This window comes from Chionomys nivalis, chromosome 17, assembly GCF_950005125.1.
Source record: "Chionomys nivalis chromosome 17, mChiNiv1.1, whole genome shotgun sequence".
Classification (NCBI taxonomy): Eukaryota; Metazoa; Chordata; class Mammalia; order Rodentia; family Cricetidae; genus Chionomys; species Chionomys nivalis.
In genome coordinates this window covers 8,128,228-8,151,554 of record NC_080102.1, presented here as the reverse complement: position 1 = coordinate 8,151,554, position 23,327 = coordinate 8,128,228, and the positions used below count along the sequence as shown (strand labels likewise).

Sequence of the window (23,327 nt, the reverse complement as noted above, 5' to 3'; positions counted from 1 at the left end):
GGTTACCATGAGCACAACATTGTGTCTATATTTTGTCATGGGTCTTGTTAAGTGTGTTGCTAAAGCATCAGCCAAGTTTAAGCATGAGTAATTCGCACAGCACAGCAGTTTCTAACCATGGCTTAGAGGGTCACACGCATTCTAACTTTACGATTTTCCTTTGGCGTTAGAACAGTTTCATGGAATAAACTATTTTTTTTTCTTGTGGATTCCAGCAGGTGGCTTATTTTATAGAGCATATGATAGGATTCTTCCTTTGTTTTGAAAAGAACCAGTTTCCACACTTTTTCTCTGAAAAGGCCAGCAGTACCAGCTCAGTCTGTGTTTCTTTATTTAATCAATAATTAATACTAAGGGTATCCACAGCTGAAGAGCCTATGCAGCTGGTGGTTTGTTTTTCTTTCTTTCTCTGTGTGTGTGTGCCCGTGTGCATGTCTTAATAGTGTAGTTTGGGGTAAGCGTGTGCATGTCTTAATAGTGTAGTTTGGAGTAAGTGTGTTCTCGTCCTTCATGGCACATTTTCTGTTGTGTTAGAACTAACATCCAGTGTAGGGATCTGTAGTTCTATCAGGTGGCAAAGAAGAATAATTTAGGCTTGGACTCCTAAATTAAGCATTGGTTACAGAAAGTGCTTAAACACTAATGGGTACTGTAAATATTGAATTGGGGGGTTTTATTGTACTCTGTGGGTGATTGTCCGTCTCTGATGTCTTGTCTTTTAACTTGAATTTTGATATCAACTTTTAGAAATTTTTTCTGAGGTATTTTTCTACTTGTTTTTTTAAATTAATTAAATTAATTCAATTGTATTCATTGTATACAGTGTTGGGTTTCATACAGACATTTCCTTTCAAGTATATCATGCATTCCTGTCATAGGCACCTCCTTTCATTCCCTCCTAATTTCATTTCTATTGCTATGATAAAATATCCCAACAGAAAGCAATTTAGGAGAGAAAAGACAAAAGGATTTATTTCAGTTTACGATTCTATCATTGCAGGGAAGTTAGGGAACTTCAGCTAGCTGGTCACATCACATCAACAGCCAAGAACAGAAAATAATGAATCCATATTCACCCGCTTGCACCCCTTGTGTTCAGCCTAAATTTTGCACCCCTTTAGAGCTCAGCTTCGTCTCTCTAGGGAATGGTGCTGCCCACGGTGAACTGGGTCTTGATTCAATTCACTTAAATAGGCAATCCTCGCTGGGTGGGTGGTGGTGCAGGCCTTTAATCCCAGTATTTGGGAGGCAGAGGCAGGGCATGCTTATCTTTGTGAGTTTGAGGCCAGACTGGTCTACAAGGACAGGCTCCAAAGCTACAGAGAAACCCTGTCTCAAAAAAAAAAAAAAAAAAAAAAAAAAAAAGGCAATCCTAAGTGGACGTGGCCACGGTGTCACCCAGTGCAGACAATGCCCCATTGAATATGTCTTTCCAGATGATTCTAGGTTGTGTCGAGTTGACAATTAAAGCTAACAATTGTGAATGAGTATGTGCATGCACACAAAATGCCTTTCCATATCTACAGAAGAATCCCAGGATACGCAAATGAGAGAAAATATTCATATTCATCTTTTTGCATCTAGTCTATTTTGTTTAATATGACCTCCAGCTGCATACATTTAAAAACAAATGGCACAATTTTATTCTTTATTCTGTACTTATACCAAGTTTTATTTACCCATTCTTCTGTTTATGGACACTTGGATTTCTAAACACAATTTACTTCAGCTGAATATATACATATGAATTGTCTCCTTATTCTGGGGAAGCTGCAGTGCTTTGCTGATCAGTACACAAATCTCACACTAAAGCCCTGGTTTTAGCTTCTCTGAACTGTCCGTTCTTGAGGATCTGAATCTGATTGGTGCAAATATAGTACTTAAAGGGTTTTGTGTCGCAGACCACATGGCTTCTGGATGCTTGTTCTCACTTCTGGCACCCCCCGACACAATGTAGTAGGCTTCTCTCCTTTGCTTCTGGTTTTTGGGAAATACATTGAAGGGATGTTGCTTTTCCTTGAGGTGCAACGGATTGTATCAAGTTACCTTTGCTCTGACAACTCTTGGCATAGTCTTCCCATCTCTTCTAGTCTTGCAGCTTGTCCTGAATGTTAATAAAGTATGTTAGTTATAAGTTAGAAAAAAAGAGAATCTATCACGTTCTGGACAGGCCTGTTCTGCCCTTAAACGGAGCCATGTAAGATGGAATCTCAGTTCTTCCTGTTGTCTTTCCTAGATCTGCACTTACTGAGTGTTCTGAACTTTTTGGGGACATCTTAGCTGACTTATAGTAAAGCATGCTTCCTGAAGACCTTCTCTTTCCCTGAACTGTATTAAAAAATCTTACGCGATGAGCCATCCGGTGATGTAGTGAATCATGGTTGTCCATGGTCCCCTGCGGTGACAATTTATGATGCTTATGGCTGGAACAGTGCTGCTGCTGGAGGGTGATTAGGGGTTTATAATTGGAGTGATTTATGTTTTGGAAGATATTAGCACTTCATGTGCTTAAATAGATTTGTAAATCTTCAACCCCTTCATAATTTAAAATCTACCTTCTTCTAGTGTTGAATTTTTCTACAGTGACATATATTTTGTTAGAAGAAAAATGATATAATTTAAGACCTTTAGCTCTGCTGTAGTTAAGAATATTGATTTCTGAAGAGGGTGTAGAGCACATACCTGTTTTTAGCACTTAGTGGGGTGGAGTCAGGTGTCTAGCCTGGGCCATAGAGTGAGCTGATCTCAAAAAGCTAAAATTAAACAAACAAAATAAAAAGAAAACATTCATTTCTGTAAAAAATTCCATAAATTCCATATTTTGGGGTGCTGTTCATTGTAGGAATACTATTTTCTGACTGAGTACTTCTAGAGATAAGCACAACCCAAGCTTTAATTAATAACTGACATATTTTAGGTGGCTACAATAGATTTATCAAACAATAGCATTCCTAGCTAACCAATGGACATTGATTTCTAGTACTTGTGTGTGAAGTCACAGCTTTGTAAATGTTATTTTAACTCTTTTTGTTATTTAGTTTTCCTTTCTATATCCTATTGAAAATGAATTTTTATGCAATATATTCTGATTATATTTTTCCCTTTCCTCAACTCCTCCCAGATCTTCTCCACCTCCCCACCTTTCCAAATACACACCCTTTATTTTTCTCCCTCATTAGAAAACAAGCAAGACATCTAAATAATTAAATTAAGATAAAAACAAAAACAAACTAGAATAGGACAAAACAAACAAGCAAGCCAACAAAAAAGAGCCAAAGAAAGGCACAAATATATATATATGTATGAGATGAACAGATACACACATTTGCACACATAGGAATCCCGTAAAAATCAGAAACCATAACATATAAGCAAAAGACTTCTAAGGCTAAAAGTAAAATAAATTAAAAAAATTTTAAAAGCTTAAAGTATTCTGAATGAAACAAACAAAACAAAGCAAAACACCTCCAAAAATACCACTGAGTTCATTTTGTGTTGACCATGTCCTGCTGGACATGGGGCCTGCCTTAAGAGTGGGTTGTATGCCCCAGGGAGACTCTGTTGAAGAAAATTGGCTTTTCCTTCATTAGTGGTTATCAGTTAGAGATAGTAGACTGTGTCCACTTTCCCTCTCAGCACAGGGACCCCATCTGGTCTAAGCCTTATTTTAAAAAATGCTGTTGAAGAATCTGGTGGTGAGAAATAGACAGAAATCCCGAGAAAATATCATTTACCTTGAAATCAGTGATTCTCAATCTGTTGGGTTGAGATCCCGTGGTTGAATGACCCTTTCACAGGGCTTGCATGCCAGATAACATTTGTATCAGATATTTATTTACATTATGATTCATAATAGAAGCAAAATTACAATTATGAAGTAGCAACAAAAATAATGTGTTTAGGGGTCAGCATAACATGAGGAACTGTACTAAAGTGTTGCAGCCTTAGGAAGGGTGAGAACCCGTGGTCTAAAAGTTTAACAATCTTGGAAGTTTTCGCACAAGATTTTCCCTTGTTTATCCATTTTTTTCTGTATTAAATTTATGTTTATTTTATCTTCTAAAACTATACTGGATGATATTTAGTAGTGTCTACCTAAATTTTAATACATTTTACATTTAAACTATTTAAAACATAAGCTTATGTGATTCTGATGTTAACATCCAGTATTGAAGTTTATTTTTATATCCATAATTGCATTCCATGTTTTATGATTTTTTTTGGTAAATATTTAGTTTCATATAAAATAGCGAAGTATCCAGATAGGAGTTATGAATTTGAATCAAATCTTACATGGCTCATGGCTTTGGATTCTTCATGGAGCTTCTTTGTGTTGTGGGTTTTCACAGCAGTGTTTTCAAGCTCATGGGTACAAGTTAAGTTGTATTGGATTTCCAGAAAATTGTTAGTGCCATACATTTTATTTATTTTTAATATACACCTTGGACTTGTGGCTGGGTGTGCACAATAGCAATTTTATGATTAACTTCATTAATAAATCCATACTGACTGTTTAGTTTAAAAGTTTGCATAACTGATAATATTATTTTATCAGCAAATAAGAAGTGTGGTTAAAGTGCCAACAGCCCATTGTTGAGTTCCCTCATTTTCAGAGTAGACATCTGTCCCTTTGTTAAGAACGGATGCCTTTACCTAGAAGGAATTTTGACCTCGTCTTGTTGGGCAGGGACTAACTCCAGAAATAGCGGAGATCTTTTAAAAAAGTGTCAGGAATATATTGGAAACATATATATTGGCTACTCAACAGCTACATATGAAATAAAAATATGGATAACTGGATATATTTAATAATGATCAAGATTAATAAAAGTGCCAGACTTAGTTTGCAATTTCCAAAGAATACAATTGGATAGACAGAATTATCAACAAGTTCTAACTATATTGCCTTTTCTCATGATAAAGTACTCGGAATGTTGTATTGCTCCTTGGTTAAGACATACCAAGGGTATGTGTTTGACCTCATGCAGAACCACCATTGCCTTTTTTGGTCTTCTCCGTGTTTCATGCAATGAGTTTTATCTTTCCAGTGTTGGGTGGGTCTAGATTTGGAAACATGTTTTGGTTGGAAGTATGAGGCTCTGGATCTCAGCAGGCTTTGAGGTTGGAGAAGTTGAAGCTTACAGAAAAAAAACAAATAAACATGGTCATCAAAGCTGGGAATTAAGAACTGTTTATCCACCTGCACACTTGAATTAAATCTCACAGCAATAGGCAAAGCCATTTGACTTATGACCTTGATAAAATAGTCATGTCCGAGTATCTGTTTTGCCCTTGCTTGGATACAGAGTTAGGATAGTTACTATCTAGACTGGGTGGAAATATTCTGGTTGAACTGTTTCTGAGGTGTTGATTTCCAATGCACAGAAGTCTATGGATATAACTGATATGGAATGAAGGGCAATTAAACTAAAGATCTATTTGAGGATGGGGCAGGAAGCTTCAACTTGCACTATACCCTTTTGTTCTTGTCCTTTGTTACTGAGCTGTGTTAGAAATTCATGGGGGAGGGGGAGGGAATGGGAGGTGGTGGCGGGGAAGAGGCAGAAATCTTTAATAATTAAATAAATTAATTAATAAAAAAAAGAAAAAAGAAAATTCCTAGTAAAATAAATCTTTTTTGGAATGTTAAAAAAAAAAAAAAGAAATTCAGGACTGGAGGAATTGTTAACAGAGCACTTAGGTTTGGGTGTGGCTTATCACTTCTGCTTTAAGAGAATTCCTTCTGGGTCAGGTCATAAAGATAGTGAAGATACAGACTATAGTAAGGATTCCCTAATTCATTTTTATTGTTTAAGTCTGTCAAAGTTCAAGTAACTGAAGCAATGTGTTTTAAACAGTTTTAAGAATACCTTTTAAAAAACAAATGCAGGGACAGAATTTGTTCACACTGAAATCCTTGTGGTCAAGATGAAAGTAGTCTTCCGAAATACTAATCCAAAACAAAACAAAACAAAAAAAAACCAACCAAAAGCCTTTAATTTGTGTTGATTCCCTTGGTTCTGCAATTCCCTTTCCTCTTTCCTTCTTAACTATGGAGTATGATTTGTGATGATAATGTGCTCTTGGTTTGACCTATGAACTCCAAGTCCAGCTTCTCTTGAGTTGTGATCAGTGTAGGATAGACAAGCTCCTTAAACAATCTTTCATGAGTACAAACCTTTCAAATTCTCCGCTCACTTCAAAGCCAGCTCTGAGATGTGAATAACCTTTTTCAAACTGTAATTAATTCCAACAGTAGAAGATAGACAGCACAGTCTTCCCACTGGTTGTAGAGGACCTTGTTCTGGGCTCTGGATGCAGCAGCATCTGCCAGCAGCTCCTGTTTTTGCCTTAGTCTCCTAGTTGTGCACACAAGAACTTTTAAATGCCATTCCACAGGGTTCTGTGCTTTAGATGGATCCCATTCTTGGGCAAGTCTCAAAATGAGACAGCTGGCTTTTTTCCCAGCCAGTTTTTCTTCTCCACTGCAGCTTCTACATTCCATCTCTGTTCCTGTTCCCCAGCTATCTGGACTCTATTACCCATGAGTTTTTCCTTAATTACACAGTAATGTTCAACTGGATCTAAGATTGCCAAAACTCATACTTGCTCAGGACACCAAGAACAATATTAGAATAAATCCTTTTTCAAATGTAACTGGGAATGTAGAGAAGCTAGATGGAACTTCTTTATTAAAAGACATCATAAATTCAATAAAAGGGAAAATTAGACAGGAAAGTAAAGTGAAAATAACTTACAAGTGAGGATCTAATTCCTAGAATCTTAAAGGAGATGTAACCCTAAGTCACTGCATTATAAAGTTATTGTACAGCCTTCTAACTTGTCTTACAGTTTACGTATGAATCATACACATTAATTATAAGGATGCAAAAATATATGCTACACTTACATAATCATATTAACTTTGTAAATATACAGCTGTGTAATAAATCCCTGAAGATGGAGAGTATTAATATTACCTTATAGTGGGCTACTATTCCCTGCTAAATTCATGTCTACCTAGGGCTTTAGAAAGTGACCTCAGTTGAAAACAAGGTCATGGCAGATGTGAGGGATATAAAAAATAAGCCTATCTTATGATATTATACATGCATGAGAGTATTTATAGGAGACAGAAAAAAGCTATGAAGGTGTTGGAGGAGCCAGTCAGGAGAAGACCAAGTCAGAGGTGGAGTTACTCAACCAGGAAATGCCTGGGGCTACCAGCAGCAGGGAGAAGGAAGAAAGGATTGTCCCAGGAATTCAGAAGAAGCATTATTAATGTATATTCACATGCATATATGCACCAACATGTATATTATATATTAATATATTAAATATATTACAACAATTCAGCTTTGTTCATGTATATATATGTATGTGTATATATATATATGTTTGTGTATATGTATGTATATATATGTCTAGGGCTGACTTCTTGGAATTGGACAACCTGTATGGGATTATTTCCCCCCGGAGGCAGCTGAATCTGGCTCTCTCAGAGGCCGTTGACTGCTTGGATCCTCATCTAGGGGTGGGGCCATGTGGAATCCTCTGTCTGCCCTGGTTTGTCAACTGGTGTCATGATGCTGGCTTTATTCAGTCTGTCATATTGTTGAGAGTTCATTGACAAATTTTCCCTGTCGTATATAGGGGACATGATCTATCAGCAGGTATCCTTGGCCTCTTGTCTCTTAGAATATTTCTTTCCTTCGTTTCATGATGTTCCCGGAGCACTGAGTATAGGGCTTGCTTTGTAGATGGGCCAATTTTTCTCACTCAAAAGTCACTTAGTCTCCACCTTTTGGCCAGGTGTGATCTCTTTCACAGTCTTCAGCTGTTTCTAAAAGAAGTTTCTTCGAGGGTGAGAGTTCTATACATTTGGAGGTGTAAAAATATGAGTATTTAGAAAATAGTTAGAAGTGATTTTGGCTTAGAAAGCTGACATTGGCAGGTTCACCTCTTGTGTTTATAACACAAGACATCTTTCTTTCGCGATGGGACATTCATACTTATTTTTGTTTCTTTCTCTGTTACAGCTAGTTATGTATCAAATCCCATTTGCAAGGGTTGTTTGTCTTGTTCAAAGGACAATGGGTGCAGCCGATGCCAACAGAAACTGTTCTTCTTCCTTCGAAGAGAAGGCATGCGCCAGTATGGAGAGTGCCTGCATTCCTGCCCGTCAGGGTACTATGGGCATCGAGCTCCAGATATGAACAGATGCGCAAGTGAGTATTTGACTTTTCTCCATTCTGTTTTACTGGATGTGCAATTTAGATATTGTGCTAAGTATTTAAGAGAAAATATTTGTAACAGTGTATAGATTAGTCTAAATTAAAGCTTCCAATAATGAATAGGGTAGGGTAAGAGAACTTTTACTTTATATTTTATTAGGCATATATTATACAGTCACACACATTCTTCCAGTGATTTAGGTTAACCATTTTTCATTACATTAGTCTAAAAAATGCTTGCTAGATAGAACTTCGTAAGGAGAAATTATTACTTGGAAACAAAATAACCAATCAATTACAAAAGATTTTAATATGCCTGGGAAATAATCTTTAACCTTAATTTTATAGTTTCTTCTTTTATTTTGGATTTGTAATTCCTGCTTTTGTTTGATCTACAACTAAATATATATATATAAATAAATATTTTTATATATATATAAAACCTTATTTAAAGCACCATTGCTGTTAAAGACGCAGTTTGAGCTGTTTAGTGTTTTTTAAGCATTCTAGTCAAGTAACTGGATGAATAGTTTATACCAGTTTCTAAGATAGAAATATTTAGTCTGAGACGAAGATTGGCTATACCTTTGCTTCGTGAAATTGTTTGGACTATTAGAAGGACATAACTTACAACACATTTTAATAGTTTGATCAAATTTTTAAGTACATCTTAAATCTCGAAGGTGTGTGATTTGATGGTCCATAGGACAATGGATCTACCTGGAAGTAGTTTTCTGTCCTGATTGCCTCAGGCAACCTCTGGTGGGATTTGAGTATCTGGTTCTCCTGTGCACACTTATTCTTGTGCTTGTGCACACTTTTCAGTGTGTGTGCAAGGTGATGAAGCTGGAAGAGGATAGTTTGGAGCATGTATTCTAAATTTTAGAGCTCTCACAGTGTGAACTGTGTGTGGGCGACAGTCCGGCTCTACAATGTCCTATTCAACCTGGGATATTTGTCAGTAACTGTTTGAGGGTAGAAATTCCTGCTGTGTGAGCAGCTTCCTTCTACTCCAGACGAAGGTTGGCGTGCACAGCTGATCATGCTGACCCCATCTCTAGGAAGTGGAGAGCAATGATCACATATCAGCTGTGGGAAGGAGAATCTACACGTGAGAATGGACTTGCTATGGTTTTACTTATTGTAAGTGAATGCAATCAATGTTGGAGACTACTGACCTAGAGGCAATCATTACTTATATGGTACAAGCGGGAAGTGCTTATTAGGGAAACTCTGCAAAGCAAAGGGAAAGCAGGCAACCATTTATGATGCTGTAGATGGCATCAGGTCGTTATGATTCTTCCATGCTGTGGTCTTGTTTTCAGTCTCGGCGTATATTGCGCTAGTTTTTATCCAACATCTAGAAGACGGGATTAAATTACAAAATTCGTTAGAGACAGAATTTGAGATTACAGCCACTTCTCACTGAGATTATTGATTGATCATGGACGAGAATAAACTTTAAACAGTAGCTTGGAAAATTCTCTAAATGAAATTTGTCTCTTCATCGTGCTGTTTTGTGAAGAGTAATGATGCGAGCGTGAAGTGACTATCTTCCAAACCAACACTTTGCTCCCTAGGTTGGCTGACATTGGCTCCTTGGGATGTGCAGTGTGAGGTTTGTAAAATTCATACACGCTCATGAAAATCACTTGAGTAGCTTACTGAAGTGAGGTAATACAAGCTTCTATTGTCCTGGATATTATGTTACATGATGTTCCTGTCAGAGTTTCTCTTTCTCATTTGTTAGGAAATTGATTTGCACAGAAGCTCCAGGTTTATGTTATGTATTCCTCATTTAGGAAGCTTAGAAATGAATTTTAGTACAATGCATCTACAAAACCAAAAGTAAAACATTTCCCAAAGATCCCAAAAACTAACACTTGGGCTTCTGTCTTTGAGCATGCATTTCTCTGCACAGTGGTGTCTTCCTCTCCTTAAGAAAGTGTCACACTTGTGACTTATTTTAACTTAAGTTATGGACTTTTTCTTGCCGTTTAACATAGTTGTACATACTTCTCTGGGATTGGTATACAACATTTAGCTATTACCTCCTGGCAACTCACTTTCGGCCTTTGCCAATTACAAGTACACTGAGTGATGTTCATTTAAAAATGTTTCTTTATTCCATTTCCATACATACCTTTACATATTTGTCTGATTTGTCTTTGTGTACTTTTAACTATAATGCACATCTTTGAAACCTTTAGGCAAAGATTACCCTAATCTTGTGGAAATTTGAATAAGTATATAGTACAGGTGTCGGCTCATATCTCAACTAACAGCAGACATTTTTGCCTCGTACCTACCTAGGAATTAATGAAAAATGTATAAAGTGATTTTTTGTTGTAATATGCTTTTATTTCGAATGAAGCTAGACATTATTAGTGTGAATGCTCGCACTTAGTATAGTTGCCAGAAAATGTAAAATTCTTTCTTTCTCTTATTTTAAGTTTTTTTTTTTTTTAATCAAATCCACCTTGACAAAAAACATAGATTTGCCACAAAGAGAAGTGGTACATGTAACCATGGGATTAGAAAGAGTGTTTCCGGACTCAGTCATTCTTATTCGGTATTCTCTCTTCACTCATCCTAATCACCATCCTGATTTGTAACCAGCACACAGCTGTCTTGAGGGTAAAATCGTCTCGTTTAGTTAAAGCACAGATAATCAAGTGACTGTATGTCACATAAACTCTATTGTTTAGTTTCTGTTCTGTGCCAATCTCTGATACATACATTTTTTTCCTCAATTGTTTAGTAAATAGTGCAAAGCAGATTGTATATTTCCATTTTCTGGACAAAGTTACCTAAACTGGTTATCATTCCCTTTCCAAAGTTTGGAGATGAGATATAGCTACAAAGAGACTGGTATATATGAAGACTGTAGGTGTTTTCTGTGTTTTTAGGAATGAGTATTATGAATAGAAAAGAAAATAAAGATATTAAGAAACTATTATCCATCCATAAATAAAATATAAGTGGTTAGGTAAGTTTTACTGTATAATAATGAGAAGCTATTCTGAGCAGATTGAATGAGACTACCTAATGACAGGCTTGCCTTAAATAGGTTTTCCTTGTAACCCGGGCGAGCCTGGAACTCACTGTATAACCTGGATTCACTCTTGACATCATGGTAGGTCCTCTTACCCTTACTTATGCCTGCCACCCATGCAGGTCTTCCAGGTGTGAGCCACCTCACCTGACATGAAAAATTGATGCAATCTAAGCAGCTGTTAAATATGTGATATAGAAAGGTGATAAATTGTGTCTTCCATAGTGCTTTTATGTTATCAGCTGAAAACCCCCTTTCAATATCTTTTATGTCTTTCATTGAATTAGTAGAGTCACTGTTAATAATTTTATTTCTTCTCTTGATCACTTAATAACAAGTAGTTTACAATATACCTCAGGTATTCATTTTATAGATTGAGTAATGTAAACATTAGCCATTCTTTTTGCATTATGACAGAGTTAACAAGTAATAACAACACATTTCAAAATAGTCTTAGATATAGTGTTTTGTGAAAATAAAAATACTTTCACTGATAAATTTCTCCCCTCAATTAGTGTTTGTGTGTGTGTGTGTTGTATTCAAAGACAAGCACAGCCTGTTCAAGGAAGGAAAAAGTATATTTAGATTAATTAAAAGATAGAGATTAGATAGGTAGATAGATGATGTGTGTGTGTGTGTGTATATATATATATATATGGATAGATAGATGATATATTTATATAGATGGATAGATAGATGATATATTTATATAGATGGATAGATAGATATATAGATGGATAGATGGATAGATAGATAGATAGATAGATAGATAGATAGATAGATAGATAGATAGATAGATAGGTGATAGAGATAGATGATAGATGTATTGATGGATAGGTCTGGAAGAGTTTGATCTACATTTTCCCTGTCTTCCTCTTGTCTCTCCTAGTTCTTTTCCATTTCAACCTTCTGATTCTGTTTCTCTCTTTCTCCTGCAAACATGTATAGATCTTGTGGTTTATAAAGAAATGTATGGTTCCCAAACTATTCCAGTAGTCAGCAAGATACCCATCCTGTTCGAGAACACTGACTCACAGTGGAGTGTTTTTTCATTGTGTTTTTCCTTAGAAAATGAACTTGAGCTTGGCAGTGGTGGTGCACACCTTAGGTCCCAGCACTTGGGAGGCAGAGGCAGGAGGGTATCTGTGAGTTGAAGGCCTGCGTGGTCTACAGAGCAAGTTCCAGACAGTTAGGGCTGTTATACAGAGAAACCCTGTCTCAAAACACCAAAAAAATGAACAATAAAGTACAGACAAAATGTGCACAACTATAAATAAAAGTATTAGGAAAACTTAAATGGTTTTCAGGAATAAACAGCCAGTGTGTTTCAAATTCCATTAAGTATTTCATGACAGTCTTGCCAGTGTGTTTCAAATTGCATTAAATAGTTCATGTCAGTCTTATTTTCTAATGGTCAAAATCAATTTGTGGCAAATCACATTTGAAAAAAGATTGTACTAGAAGGAATCCTGGGTTCTCCAGTGTGTTCTGCCAGTAACTAGCTTTGTAAACTAGAACCGTTTACATAACACACTCTGGAATGAGAGTTGGCTTGTGCTCTTGGTGAGCCTATCTATAAAACCGTCACAGTAAAAGAATGAAATCTTTTGGTAGTTCCTCTTAAAGATATTCTTCTCATTGTAACTTACTGTTCTTAAGTCCAGTTGCTTTAGTGTTCTGTTCACTTTTTCTTTGTAGCCGTCATATCTACACGGTTAATAGTTAAGGAATATATGCATGAATAAAGAGTGGGGCATGAGCTCTTTACTGTATTATACAATAAACTGATGTCTAAGTTGGAAATATTTTATAATCTAAAGTGAACTATTTGTAACGGAAGCATACACTTGCATTAAGATATGCAGAGAGGATCCTGTTTCAGTATGTATTCTGAAAGGATAGAAATTGAATCTCAAATGTGCTGGTCCTTCAGCAGACACATCTATCACAATACATCGTTGTGTCAGCTCCCAGTGTCATGTTAGACACTGAAAACACAGAGCATCCTGCTCTGGTTTCTTTATTGAATACAGGTTGGGGAGATAAATGACATACATGAACATAGGCCTAGAGACAGATAGGTAAGTTTAATAAGATCTACAACTTGTAAGTCAAGAGTCTAAGCTTGACTTTAGATATGAAGTTGAGCTAGTAAAAGATTTAAAATACCTCCACATGTACCCATGCATATGTGACATGCGTGCATGAGCACACACACACACACACTCACACACACACAAATAAAAATAAATCTTTAAAAATTGAAATACTTTAAGTTGGCACAAACCTTGTACATACAGCGTATTATGCAATACATTAATATACATTATCTGTTTATCTCAGTGTGAGAGTATTTATCCCCTCAGTCATCTGTCATGTTATTGAAGTAAAAAAACTAATGCCCTTTTTGTTCTGTTACTTTTAAATATCAACTTCTCATGACCTAGAATTACCTGGGAAGGGAGTAACAGTTGAGGAAATTTTTATATCAGGCTCACCTGTGGGCGAGTCTGTGGAGGCCTGGTCTCAGTTGTTAATTAGTCTAGGAAGACCCTGCCCATCGTGGGTAGAACCATTCCCTGTATTGGGCAGAAGAAAGCTAAGTGAGAGAAGCAGTCTAGCAGACAACAGGAGTGCATTCATTTCTCTCAGTTCTTGAGTGTGGATGTGATGTGAGTTTTCTACTTGAATTCCCACCTTAATGTTCCCCATGAGGCTAGACTATAACCTTGAATTATAAGCCAAAGAAATCCTTCAATAATCATAGTTTCTTTTGTTTGAACATTTATCATGGCAACAAAAATGAAACTAGAATTCTTTCACTTTGCTGTTTCAAATTATAATTATTTAATAATTGTTTTAAGCAGTTAAGTTATATAAAAAATGCATGGTTTTGAAAGATCAAAGTGGTTTTCCTACCAGTTATACTTTTCTGATTGTGATGGAAAGCAGTATGGCTAAGTCATCAATAATTTGATAGGATATATTAAGGTTTGTTGTAATTATTTGTCATTTGTTTTGAGACAGCATCTCCCTACATAGCCCAAACATGATGTGCGATTCCCCTCTGTGTGCTGTGAATGCTTTATCACCATTGGTTAATGAATAAAGCTGTTCCAGCCAATGACTTAGCAGAGCAAAGCCAGGCTGGAAATCAAATGGAGATGTCGAGAGAAGTAGGTGGAGTCAAGGAGACACCATGTAGCTGCAGAAGGAGAAAAATGCCAGACCAGAACCTTACCAGTAAGCCACAGTCTCGTGGCGATACATAGATTAATAGAAATGGGTTAATTTAAGATATAAGAGATAGCTAGAAATATGCACAAACCATTGACCAAACAGTGTTGGAATCAAAATAGTATCTGTTTGATTATTCAGATCTGAGCATTCAGGAAACAAGCGAGCAACCTCCTCTTACACAGACTTGTCTCAATTCTTGCAGTTCTCTTGCTTTAACCTTCAGATTGTTGGTTTTATAGGCATTTTTCACCAAGTATGGCATCATCAGAGTTCTAATTAGCAATTTCCCTCCAGTATCTTCACCTGCAGTGGGACTGCTGGGAACTAAACTTGGGTCAACTTGAAGAATGATCTCTTTGGCCCCAATATTATTCATTTCAAAAGGCTCATGCTTCCTTGGATTCTATGCTTCTCTAAAAAGTAAGGCATTGACTGGACATGGTATAGTTTTCTAAGGCACTTGTGGAACTTCTCCCTTGCTGCTAACGTTCTTAGAAATGTGGTCAGAGCATTGTCATGGACAGTGAAAATAGATATTCAGAGGCATCTACTGACCAATCTGAAGATTGGCTTCTACTGTATGGTGTGGTTAGAGTTTCTATCTCCTGTCATTGAACTGAATGGTCACACATAGCTAAGCCATCTTTAAACAGAGTTAAAGATAACATTACAGATAGCTAGTTAAAAATAGCAGAACTAGAAATAAATTTATATTGCTTTCACTCTAAACATTTTTTTTAGATTCTCTCCCTTTTTTATCAACCAGCCCTTTCATTCACATGCCAGTGACATAGCAAGCAGGGGATGAGACACTTACTACATCAAGACAATTTATCACCTGATGATGGCTGATCAAAGTCATTTTCTCATGTGGAGATCACCAAATCTGTGTGTTTTCACTATGTGTAGAGCTGGTTGTGGATTTCAGACTCACTCTGAGTCCTTAAGTTAAGATGATTCTACTTGATGTTTACAAATGAAACTGTTCATTAAAGTCAGAACTCAGTAAAATTCAACTAAGGTCATATTCTGGCTTGCCATCGTGTGTGTCAGGGCCTTGGTTAAGGGATAACTTTTAGAGTTTTAAGTGCCAGAGGAAAAAAATAGACATGAAGATGATGCATGGGACATAACTTTTACTTGTGTTTATGTGTCCATGAGCGAAGCTTTATTGGAAAACAGATAAGCTTTTTGATGCATGAGTCGTGGCTTCTTTGTGTTCTAATGGAGTTGAGTAGTTGACAGAGACCTTAAGGTCTATATATATCCTAAGATATTTACTATCAAGCCTTGTACCTCTGCCCTAAGCCTGTTTAGAGTGTGAAGGTATTGAGAGATTCTTCTTGTTTGCCTTGGGTGGAGATTGAGTGGAGGGTAAGATGTATATAGTATTTCCTTTCAGCTGGGCAGAGAAAATTGCCTCCAAGACTTGGCAAATTTCAATGGGGACTCAGGTCTGAAGTTTATTACACTGTTAAGGTTTCACCTTAATATGTTAGGGTTGACAAGTTACCAAAATAGGAAAAGCACAAGGAGTAACCAAGATGAGGAACCTGCTGCTGGCAAGAATTGGAAATCTGATATGAAATATGAATTTCTTTTATAATTTAAAATTGTCTTCCTGTCAATTTTACTTTGAAGTGGTTGTCTCTCCTATCTTCCTTAAATGGAAATACAAATCCCTTTAAAACAAAGCCTTGCGTTTCCCAGAAGATAGGCTCTTTTTCTTCTCATTTGTTTGTAGGACAATTTTAAATATGCACCACTTGAACTGTGAGAGACACAGCCCATGTCTGTCTGTATTTGACTACTAAGCTTTTGATCGTAGTCAGTGTTTATTTTGTTTTCCTTTTTTGCATGGAGAAAAGATACACCATTTAAGATACAGAGAAGGTACTACCAATATAATTCACAAATTTGAATTGGGTGCTTATACACTGTAAATTTGGAAGACTTAACTTAAAAATGAGCCTGTGAAGACAATTATTTTGATAGCATTTGTATTTCTAGGCATCAAAATAAAGTATGCCTAGCATATGGGGGTGCATGCCTGTAACTCTACATCAAGAGGCTGAGGCTGGATAAGGTCAAGTGTAAGATCAACCTTGGCTACACAGGAAGGTACCTTGTGAAAAGGGATAACCGTGACATATGATATAAAATAGGCTACTTTTCATATAGGTATAGAATTCTATTTCTGCTTGGAGTTCATTCATCTGACCTGGTTATGCTTTGAGGGTTAAAGTTTCCACTGAAGGCAGGACTTTATATTAGAGATATGTTAGGTATTTCCCTCCTCTCTGGTGAGGAAAGTACGAATAGAGTATAGCATAAATTCTAATTGGTACTGATAATAAAAACCCAGGATCAGATATTAGGGAAGAAAACTGAGAGATCAGAGAAGCAGTGTAGCAAGCCACTAGATATGCCTTTTACCTCTACTGAATCCTCAGACCAAAAGGGTGATCTTGTCTTCATACTGCATGCTCAGATTGCATCCTCAGACTGCAATGAACTCATGTTTCCTTCCAACTTGTATTCCTCTGTCTGCCCAGCTATATCACTCCTGTCTCTACCTCTCTAGTGCATGGATTAAAGGTATGGATCCCAAATGCTGGTATCACCTTTGTGTGACTCTGTTTCTCTTTTAGTCCGATTCAATCTCATGTAGCCCAGGGTAGCCTTAAACCCACAGAGATCCCTCTGCCTCTGCCTCCCAAGGCCTGGATTAAAGGTGTGTGACCCCAATGCCTGACCTCTATGGTTAATTAGTGTGGCTAGCTCTGCACTCTGATCTTTAGAAAAGCTTTATTTGTTAAAACACAAACAAAATATCACAACAATGGATTTCTGCCTGATCAATCTTCTCTCACCTCAATATTGCTTTGAGACCTCAGTGTCCTAACTCCAGGTACCTAATGCTCTAAGTAGATGACTTTCCACATAGGTCTGTGCACAACAAATGAACTAATATGCTCTTCATTGAATGGTGTACAAATTCATAGTATACATGTGCATAAATTATCATTGCATTAAAATTAAATATATATCAATGAAAGTTATTTTGTACGTGAAGTATCCTGGAGCCTTTGAACTTCCATCCATTCATCATCTTGGGTGGCATTTGTAGGTGGAAGTTTCTGTCCCACAAGGCGCTCCCAAGTAACCACACAAAGGCTTAATATTAATTATAAAGTCTCAGTCAATAGCTCAAGCTTGCTACTGGCTAACTCTTATGTTTGTAGTTAACTGTTTTTTTTTTTTTTTGGTTCTCAAGACAGGGTTTATGGTTTGTTGTTGGTCATGTTGAAGCACTCAGGGGGTCTAGATTAGACTGAGAAGAGACACAAAATCTCTGTGTACTTAGGCCCTGAAGCTACTGAGGACTGCATGAAGAGAGAGAGAGGGCTCACTGGGTATTCCTCTGGTTTCTGTCTTTTCTACTCAGTGTGTTCGTGATTGCCCTGATAGTGTCCTTAGAATGATTAGGGTCCTAAATGTTTTCCTTTAAACTTGTGTTCCAGTAAGGTTAACTTTCTGAAATTCTCCACACACAGACCCAGAGACACAGACACACCAGACACACACACACACACACACACACACACACACACACACACACACATTCTATAGCCCTTCTAGTATTAGATAGTCATATTATTACTCAGTTGCTTGCCAAAGTGCCTTTCTTTAAAGGAGGCTGAAGATCCCGAGGTCACTCATCAATTAGGTCTCCAAGACCCTCTGGGTTTCTATTTGCCCAGGCACTATTACGGTCAGTTTGCTCTTGTGCTTGGGTGTCTAGCAAAACCAGTCTCTAAGGCACATCAAGTCCCTAATCTTTAACCCAACCCCAACCCATTATTATTTTCTTAATGTCAATTGCTATTTAAGTATTTAAAACCCTCATAGATAAAAGGAAGCATCCCATCTCTCACCTGTGCCCTATTCAGCCTACTCTTCCCTGGGCCAATCACCAGCCATGTGCGTTTTCTCCAGCGCTTCCACAACCTTGCCTGGTCAGGGTTCTAGTTTCCTCTGTTTTTTAAAAGTAAATTCAACTAAAACAGCCCCACACCCACAGGATGTTTTACCTGCTTCACTTGGGACTTTGCTTTCTCTATTCTAGTTGTTTCAGATATTTACTTGGTATTCCTGTATGATTTACAGTTCTCTATGGCTGGTGGAGTAGTTTATTTTGTTTTGTTTCCCATGTTTGTCACATCTGAGATGTGTATAGCGTACACGCTAGCAATCTCATACTTAGTATGCAGATGATAAATTGAGTTTGTAAATGGCATTTGAGATTTGTTTACTTGGCATGTGCTAAAATTCCACTCATGTCCATCGCTGTGCCAGACACAGAGATTTCATAAATTGAAACAAATAAAAATTGAATGGGAGAACAGCAATGGGCGCTTGGTCTCTGCCTGCAATGCAGCCAGAAGGCGTCTCTACTGTGTATTTTATTATCTCTCGATACTGTGTTAGTGCCGCGTGGCTGTGGCCCATCACTTTGGCATTGGCATCCCTGGGACTGAGGGATGGGTGTTAACGAACCATGTTCTTAGGGTCTGGCAGCACACTCAGCACATACTAGGTTCTTGGGGAATGCCTGCAGACTAGGTTCTTGGAATGAAGCAGACTACAGTATAATTTGAAAAATGTTACTTTAGAGCCTGCATGGGGTGGTGTTGGGAAGACAGGAGAAGGGGGTTGCCCAGCATGCTTTTCTGCTTCTTGGCTAGGATAAGCCTTTGTGGCCAAATGACAGCCCTGTCAGGCTGCGCTTGGCCACAGATTCACTTGGACAGTAATTTTACTGAAACCGACATTGGCAGCCTCACTTGGTGGATTACATTTTTGGGGAGGCACTGTAATTAAGAAGCATGTAAGTTGGCTAAAGTAGGTTCTTACATTCTGAACAAAAACTTAAAACACATACTTTCATGCTAAAGGCCCATGCTTAGTAAATTTTGTTGTAACTATTACACAGTATAAAGTTTTCAAAGGTAAAACCAGCTATTGTATGTTCCCATTGGCATTTAAATGGTGTTTAACCCATTAAATTTAATGTTTTACAACGAGATTTCTGGAAACTCACATGAGAAATAATTAAGACAGTGATCCTTCCTATGGAATGAACCTAATATGACTTTAGGAGAGAAAGAAAATTTCTGTATGTCCCTAAGAGCTTTTTTTAAAAAAAGTTTTAAATTTTATTTAGAATGACTTTTGTGTGTAAAAAGACAAATTAACAAGACTGAAATGAATCCCAGTAAATTGAGGGTAACAAGCTATGGCTTAGGTGGTTCTGGGGGAAGCTGCTCCTGGCTGAGTGCAGGACAATGAGGCCCCCACACCCACCCCAAGAGATTACCCTTCCCTTTGGAAGCATTACCTCTCTGGGTCATGGTCAAATAGGGTTGAGGGATCTGGGGCTAATGAGAAAGGGTTCGAGGTTCTGAGGCACATCAAGGGGTAATTTCTGGGAAAGTGGCTCACACATTGCTATTTAGGTCAAAGTTTAGAGTTATCAGATGAGTCCGTGATGCAAGTTGGCAATCCATAGAATCCAGGAAGACCAGTAGAGCTCTCGGTGTGTGCCATTAGCCCCAATCAAACCTTTTAAAGGACACTTTAGTGCATAGATTTTATTTTAGGGTTTTTTGTTTTTTTTTTTTTTCTTAGAATGGGAGAGAAAGTTGGTCATAGAACAGTAGGGAACAGAGAACCTGGCAGGAAATGGTTAAACAAACATGGAATTAGTTTGGGTTAAAGCAGGTTCAGCAATATTAAGGGTCTAGCTTTGTGCTTCCAAATCTGGAAAGGTTTGAGACACGATCTGCAGCATTGTTTTTCCCCGTTGAAATCAAAAGAATTATTTCATAGTGTTGATAAAGAGGTTTAAAAAAACTTCAGTAGTTTATTCAGTTGCATATATATTTAAAAATCTTTTATTTTCATTATATAGCTAAGTTGCAATTATGAAAGTTTCATATGATTTTGGAACACACAACACTTTTGGCTTTTCACAGTTCTACTCTCCTACCCTCAAATTAACGTCTCTATGCACTTTATACACACATATATACGCACACTGTTCTATATATGTCTTTGTTGTATCATGTTCCATATAACTTGTAGCCTGCCCTTTTCTTTTTCCATTCACAATAGGCCTTACCACTCGCTCTAAGTCATTGCTTATAATTCCCAGTGTGCTTTTTAATGGTTATAGTATTCTGCTATCAACGTATCAAATGTATCAAATTTGAGAGTGCATAATTAAGCTTTTCTCCAGCAGGATTTATGCCTGAAATAGTCCTGAGGGACTCTACGGAGAATGATAGACATTTGAGAAATTCTGCACTCGAGAAGTGGTCTCAGAAGTGAGGAACGGAATGAGGAAAGGAACTCTAAGTAACAATAAAGATCAGCAAAAAAATCTTGTAAAATTAATTCCAAATGCTGGTTGCTATAACGTTTTGGCCAAACGACTTAACTGTGCAGAACTTATTTAAAGGCCAAATCAGACCTTGTAGGTAATGGCTGATTGATGAACTGTGGAGTCCTCACTTTTTAAAACAATATAGTTTCTTTTTTATTGTTGTTCCCTTTACCCTCTTCTGTTTCATCCTTTGGAATGCTTATCGTGTCTTGGAAAATAATTCTGTAACAGAGAAGTCTGCTTTCCTCTTTGAAAAATGAAGCAAGAAAACCCACAATTTGTGGACATACTGGTCATGTAGTCTGACCGTGATTGAGAGCTTCTATCCAGCTGTAGGCCTCTGTTTATTAAAATGCAGGTTAGAGCATTTAAGACTACAAATGAACCTTTTATGGGGTGACAAACTATACTTCTATGCCCATGATTTTCTTCCCCCAGCAAAGAAGCAATGTTGTAATTTTCTGGTGGACCCGTTTGGTGTTCTGGCTCTGTATTTGGTGGTATTCAGTTAGGTGCTCCATGGTGGTCACTCCATGCACAAAAGACCCTTGCAGAGTCAAAATGGAAAGGCAGGGACCTGCCATTTTTTTCTTATGGCCTAGAGATTAACATTATATAATGTATTTTAGATGACATTTTTTTTTTTGCTTTTTGCTAATTTCTGGAATCATTTTCTCAATGTTTAAACATTTAAGCACAAAGGGATTTTTTTTTTAAATTTCAGTTATAATTTCTATTCCAATTACTTTTTAGTTTGTGGGAAATACGTGACTTACGTCTTTCCAGAATCCTTATGACACTGAATATAGTACTGGGGACCTGTGGAAGGATGGATGTGATGCTACTCGTTTGCATATCACTCTGGGTACTGATGATCACCAACAGTTAGATCTGCTACGACTAACCATTAACCACAGCCTGTTGAAACCCTGGCCTTTCAGTGAACCAACCTGCCAGCTCCTTTGCTGTCCCCTTCAGGAAGCACACTCATTTCTGCCTGTGCCTGCCACTGATGTCTGGCCCAGATATCACTGCCTTTTTCCAGAGAAGCTACTCTAGAATTCAAGCCTATTAATTGCTTTCTTTAAACCTCTGTTGGAACATTGTGTCTTTTGGTTGGAAAATGTTTTTGATTGTCCATTGCTTCTATCTGCAGACCTCATGTTATGTGTCAGTAGATTTATGTACGTTATTGTACATCTTTATCATAATCTGTGTTTAAGAAGAAGCCCAGTCCGAACCAAAGCAGCCACTCCTCCCTGTATGACTTTCTGTCTCTTAGATCCCAGGGTCCTCATTTACAAATTAAGGGTTTCACCCAACTGGGAAGAGTAAATGGAAATATATACAAAGGTCTTCCTGCCATGAGGTTTCCACAAAGTGACCTAATCCTTCCTTTTCCCTACCCTTGTCTCTATAAAAAAAGACCACGGGCATTGACCAGTGCTTTGGGTGATGCACCAGGCGTTTAAAAATTCTTTGAAATTTGCATTCTTCAGTCACTGACTATCTGAAAATAGAAGATGCTGAGTAGAGGTCCCACTCTATTTCCCATTGTGGAACTTTGAAAGACAGCACAGATTTCAGTCTTGGAGGCGATGTAATTTGTAGTTAGAGGATATTCTTTACAATCATCTGCTTTAATCCCATTTGGACTTCCAAACATTTCTGGAGTCCCCTGCTGCCTCAGGGCCTTTGTTGGCATTCTTACTTATTAATGTGGCATGCTGTTGGAAGAATTAGGGAGTGAATTAGAATGCTCTAACATAAGAAAATAAAAGCTTTTGACTTTTCTAACCATTAATGCTTTGGCTAAGGTAACCAATGAGTTTATATAATTTGATTTGTAAAATGCACAACTTTAACTATTTTTTTTCTCTTTAAAATTGTAGGATGCAGAATAGAAAACTGTGACTCTTGCTTTAGCAAAGACTTTTGTACCAAGTGCAAAGTAGGCTTTTATTTGCACAGAGGTCGCTGCTTTGATGAATGTCCAGATGGTTTTGCACCATTAGATGAGACCATGGAATGTGTAGGTGAGTAGGTCTTAATTCAACTCTTCAGTTGAAATTTTTCATACCTGTTTGTGCACATATTCATGTTGGAGATAGCCTAAAAGTAAATGAGTTCCAATGCTCATTAGAACCAAAAGGTTTTAGCTTCTTTTGCTGATTCTAAAGAGTTTAGGCATTGTGATGATGGTATCTTTGTTCCAAAACTTGGTAGTTATGTATTTGCTGAATTAGCCTACTTAAGGAGTGATAAACTTTATCATCACAAATACACCCATTTATTATTATTATAATAAATTATTGGTATTTGCCTTAGTTTGGGTTTCTATTGTTGTGAG

At 37.3% G+C, this 23,327-nt stretch overlaps 1 protein-coding gene across 4 annotated transcripts in view; it reads left to right on the top strand.

Moving 5' to 3' along the window:
- Positions 1-23,327, top strand: part of Rspo2 (R-spondin 2) — a 123,293-nt gene that overhangs the window by 52,472 nt on the left and 47,494 nt on the right. For all 4 annotated transcript variants that reach the window (XM_057792855.1, XM_057792854.1, XM_057792853.1 and 1 more), the window contains 2 exons: positions 8,040-8,228; positions 22,870-23,013. In XM_057792855.1, coding sequence (XP_057648838.1) covers positions 8,040-8,228; positions 22,870-23,013 — 333 coding nt within the window. The remainder of the gene's footprint in view (positions 1-8,039; positions 8,229-22,869; positions 23,014-23,327) is intronic.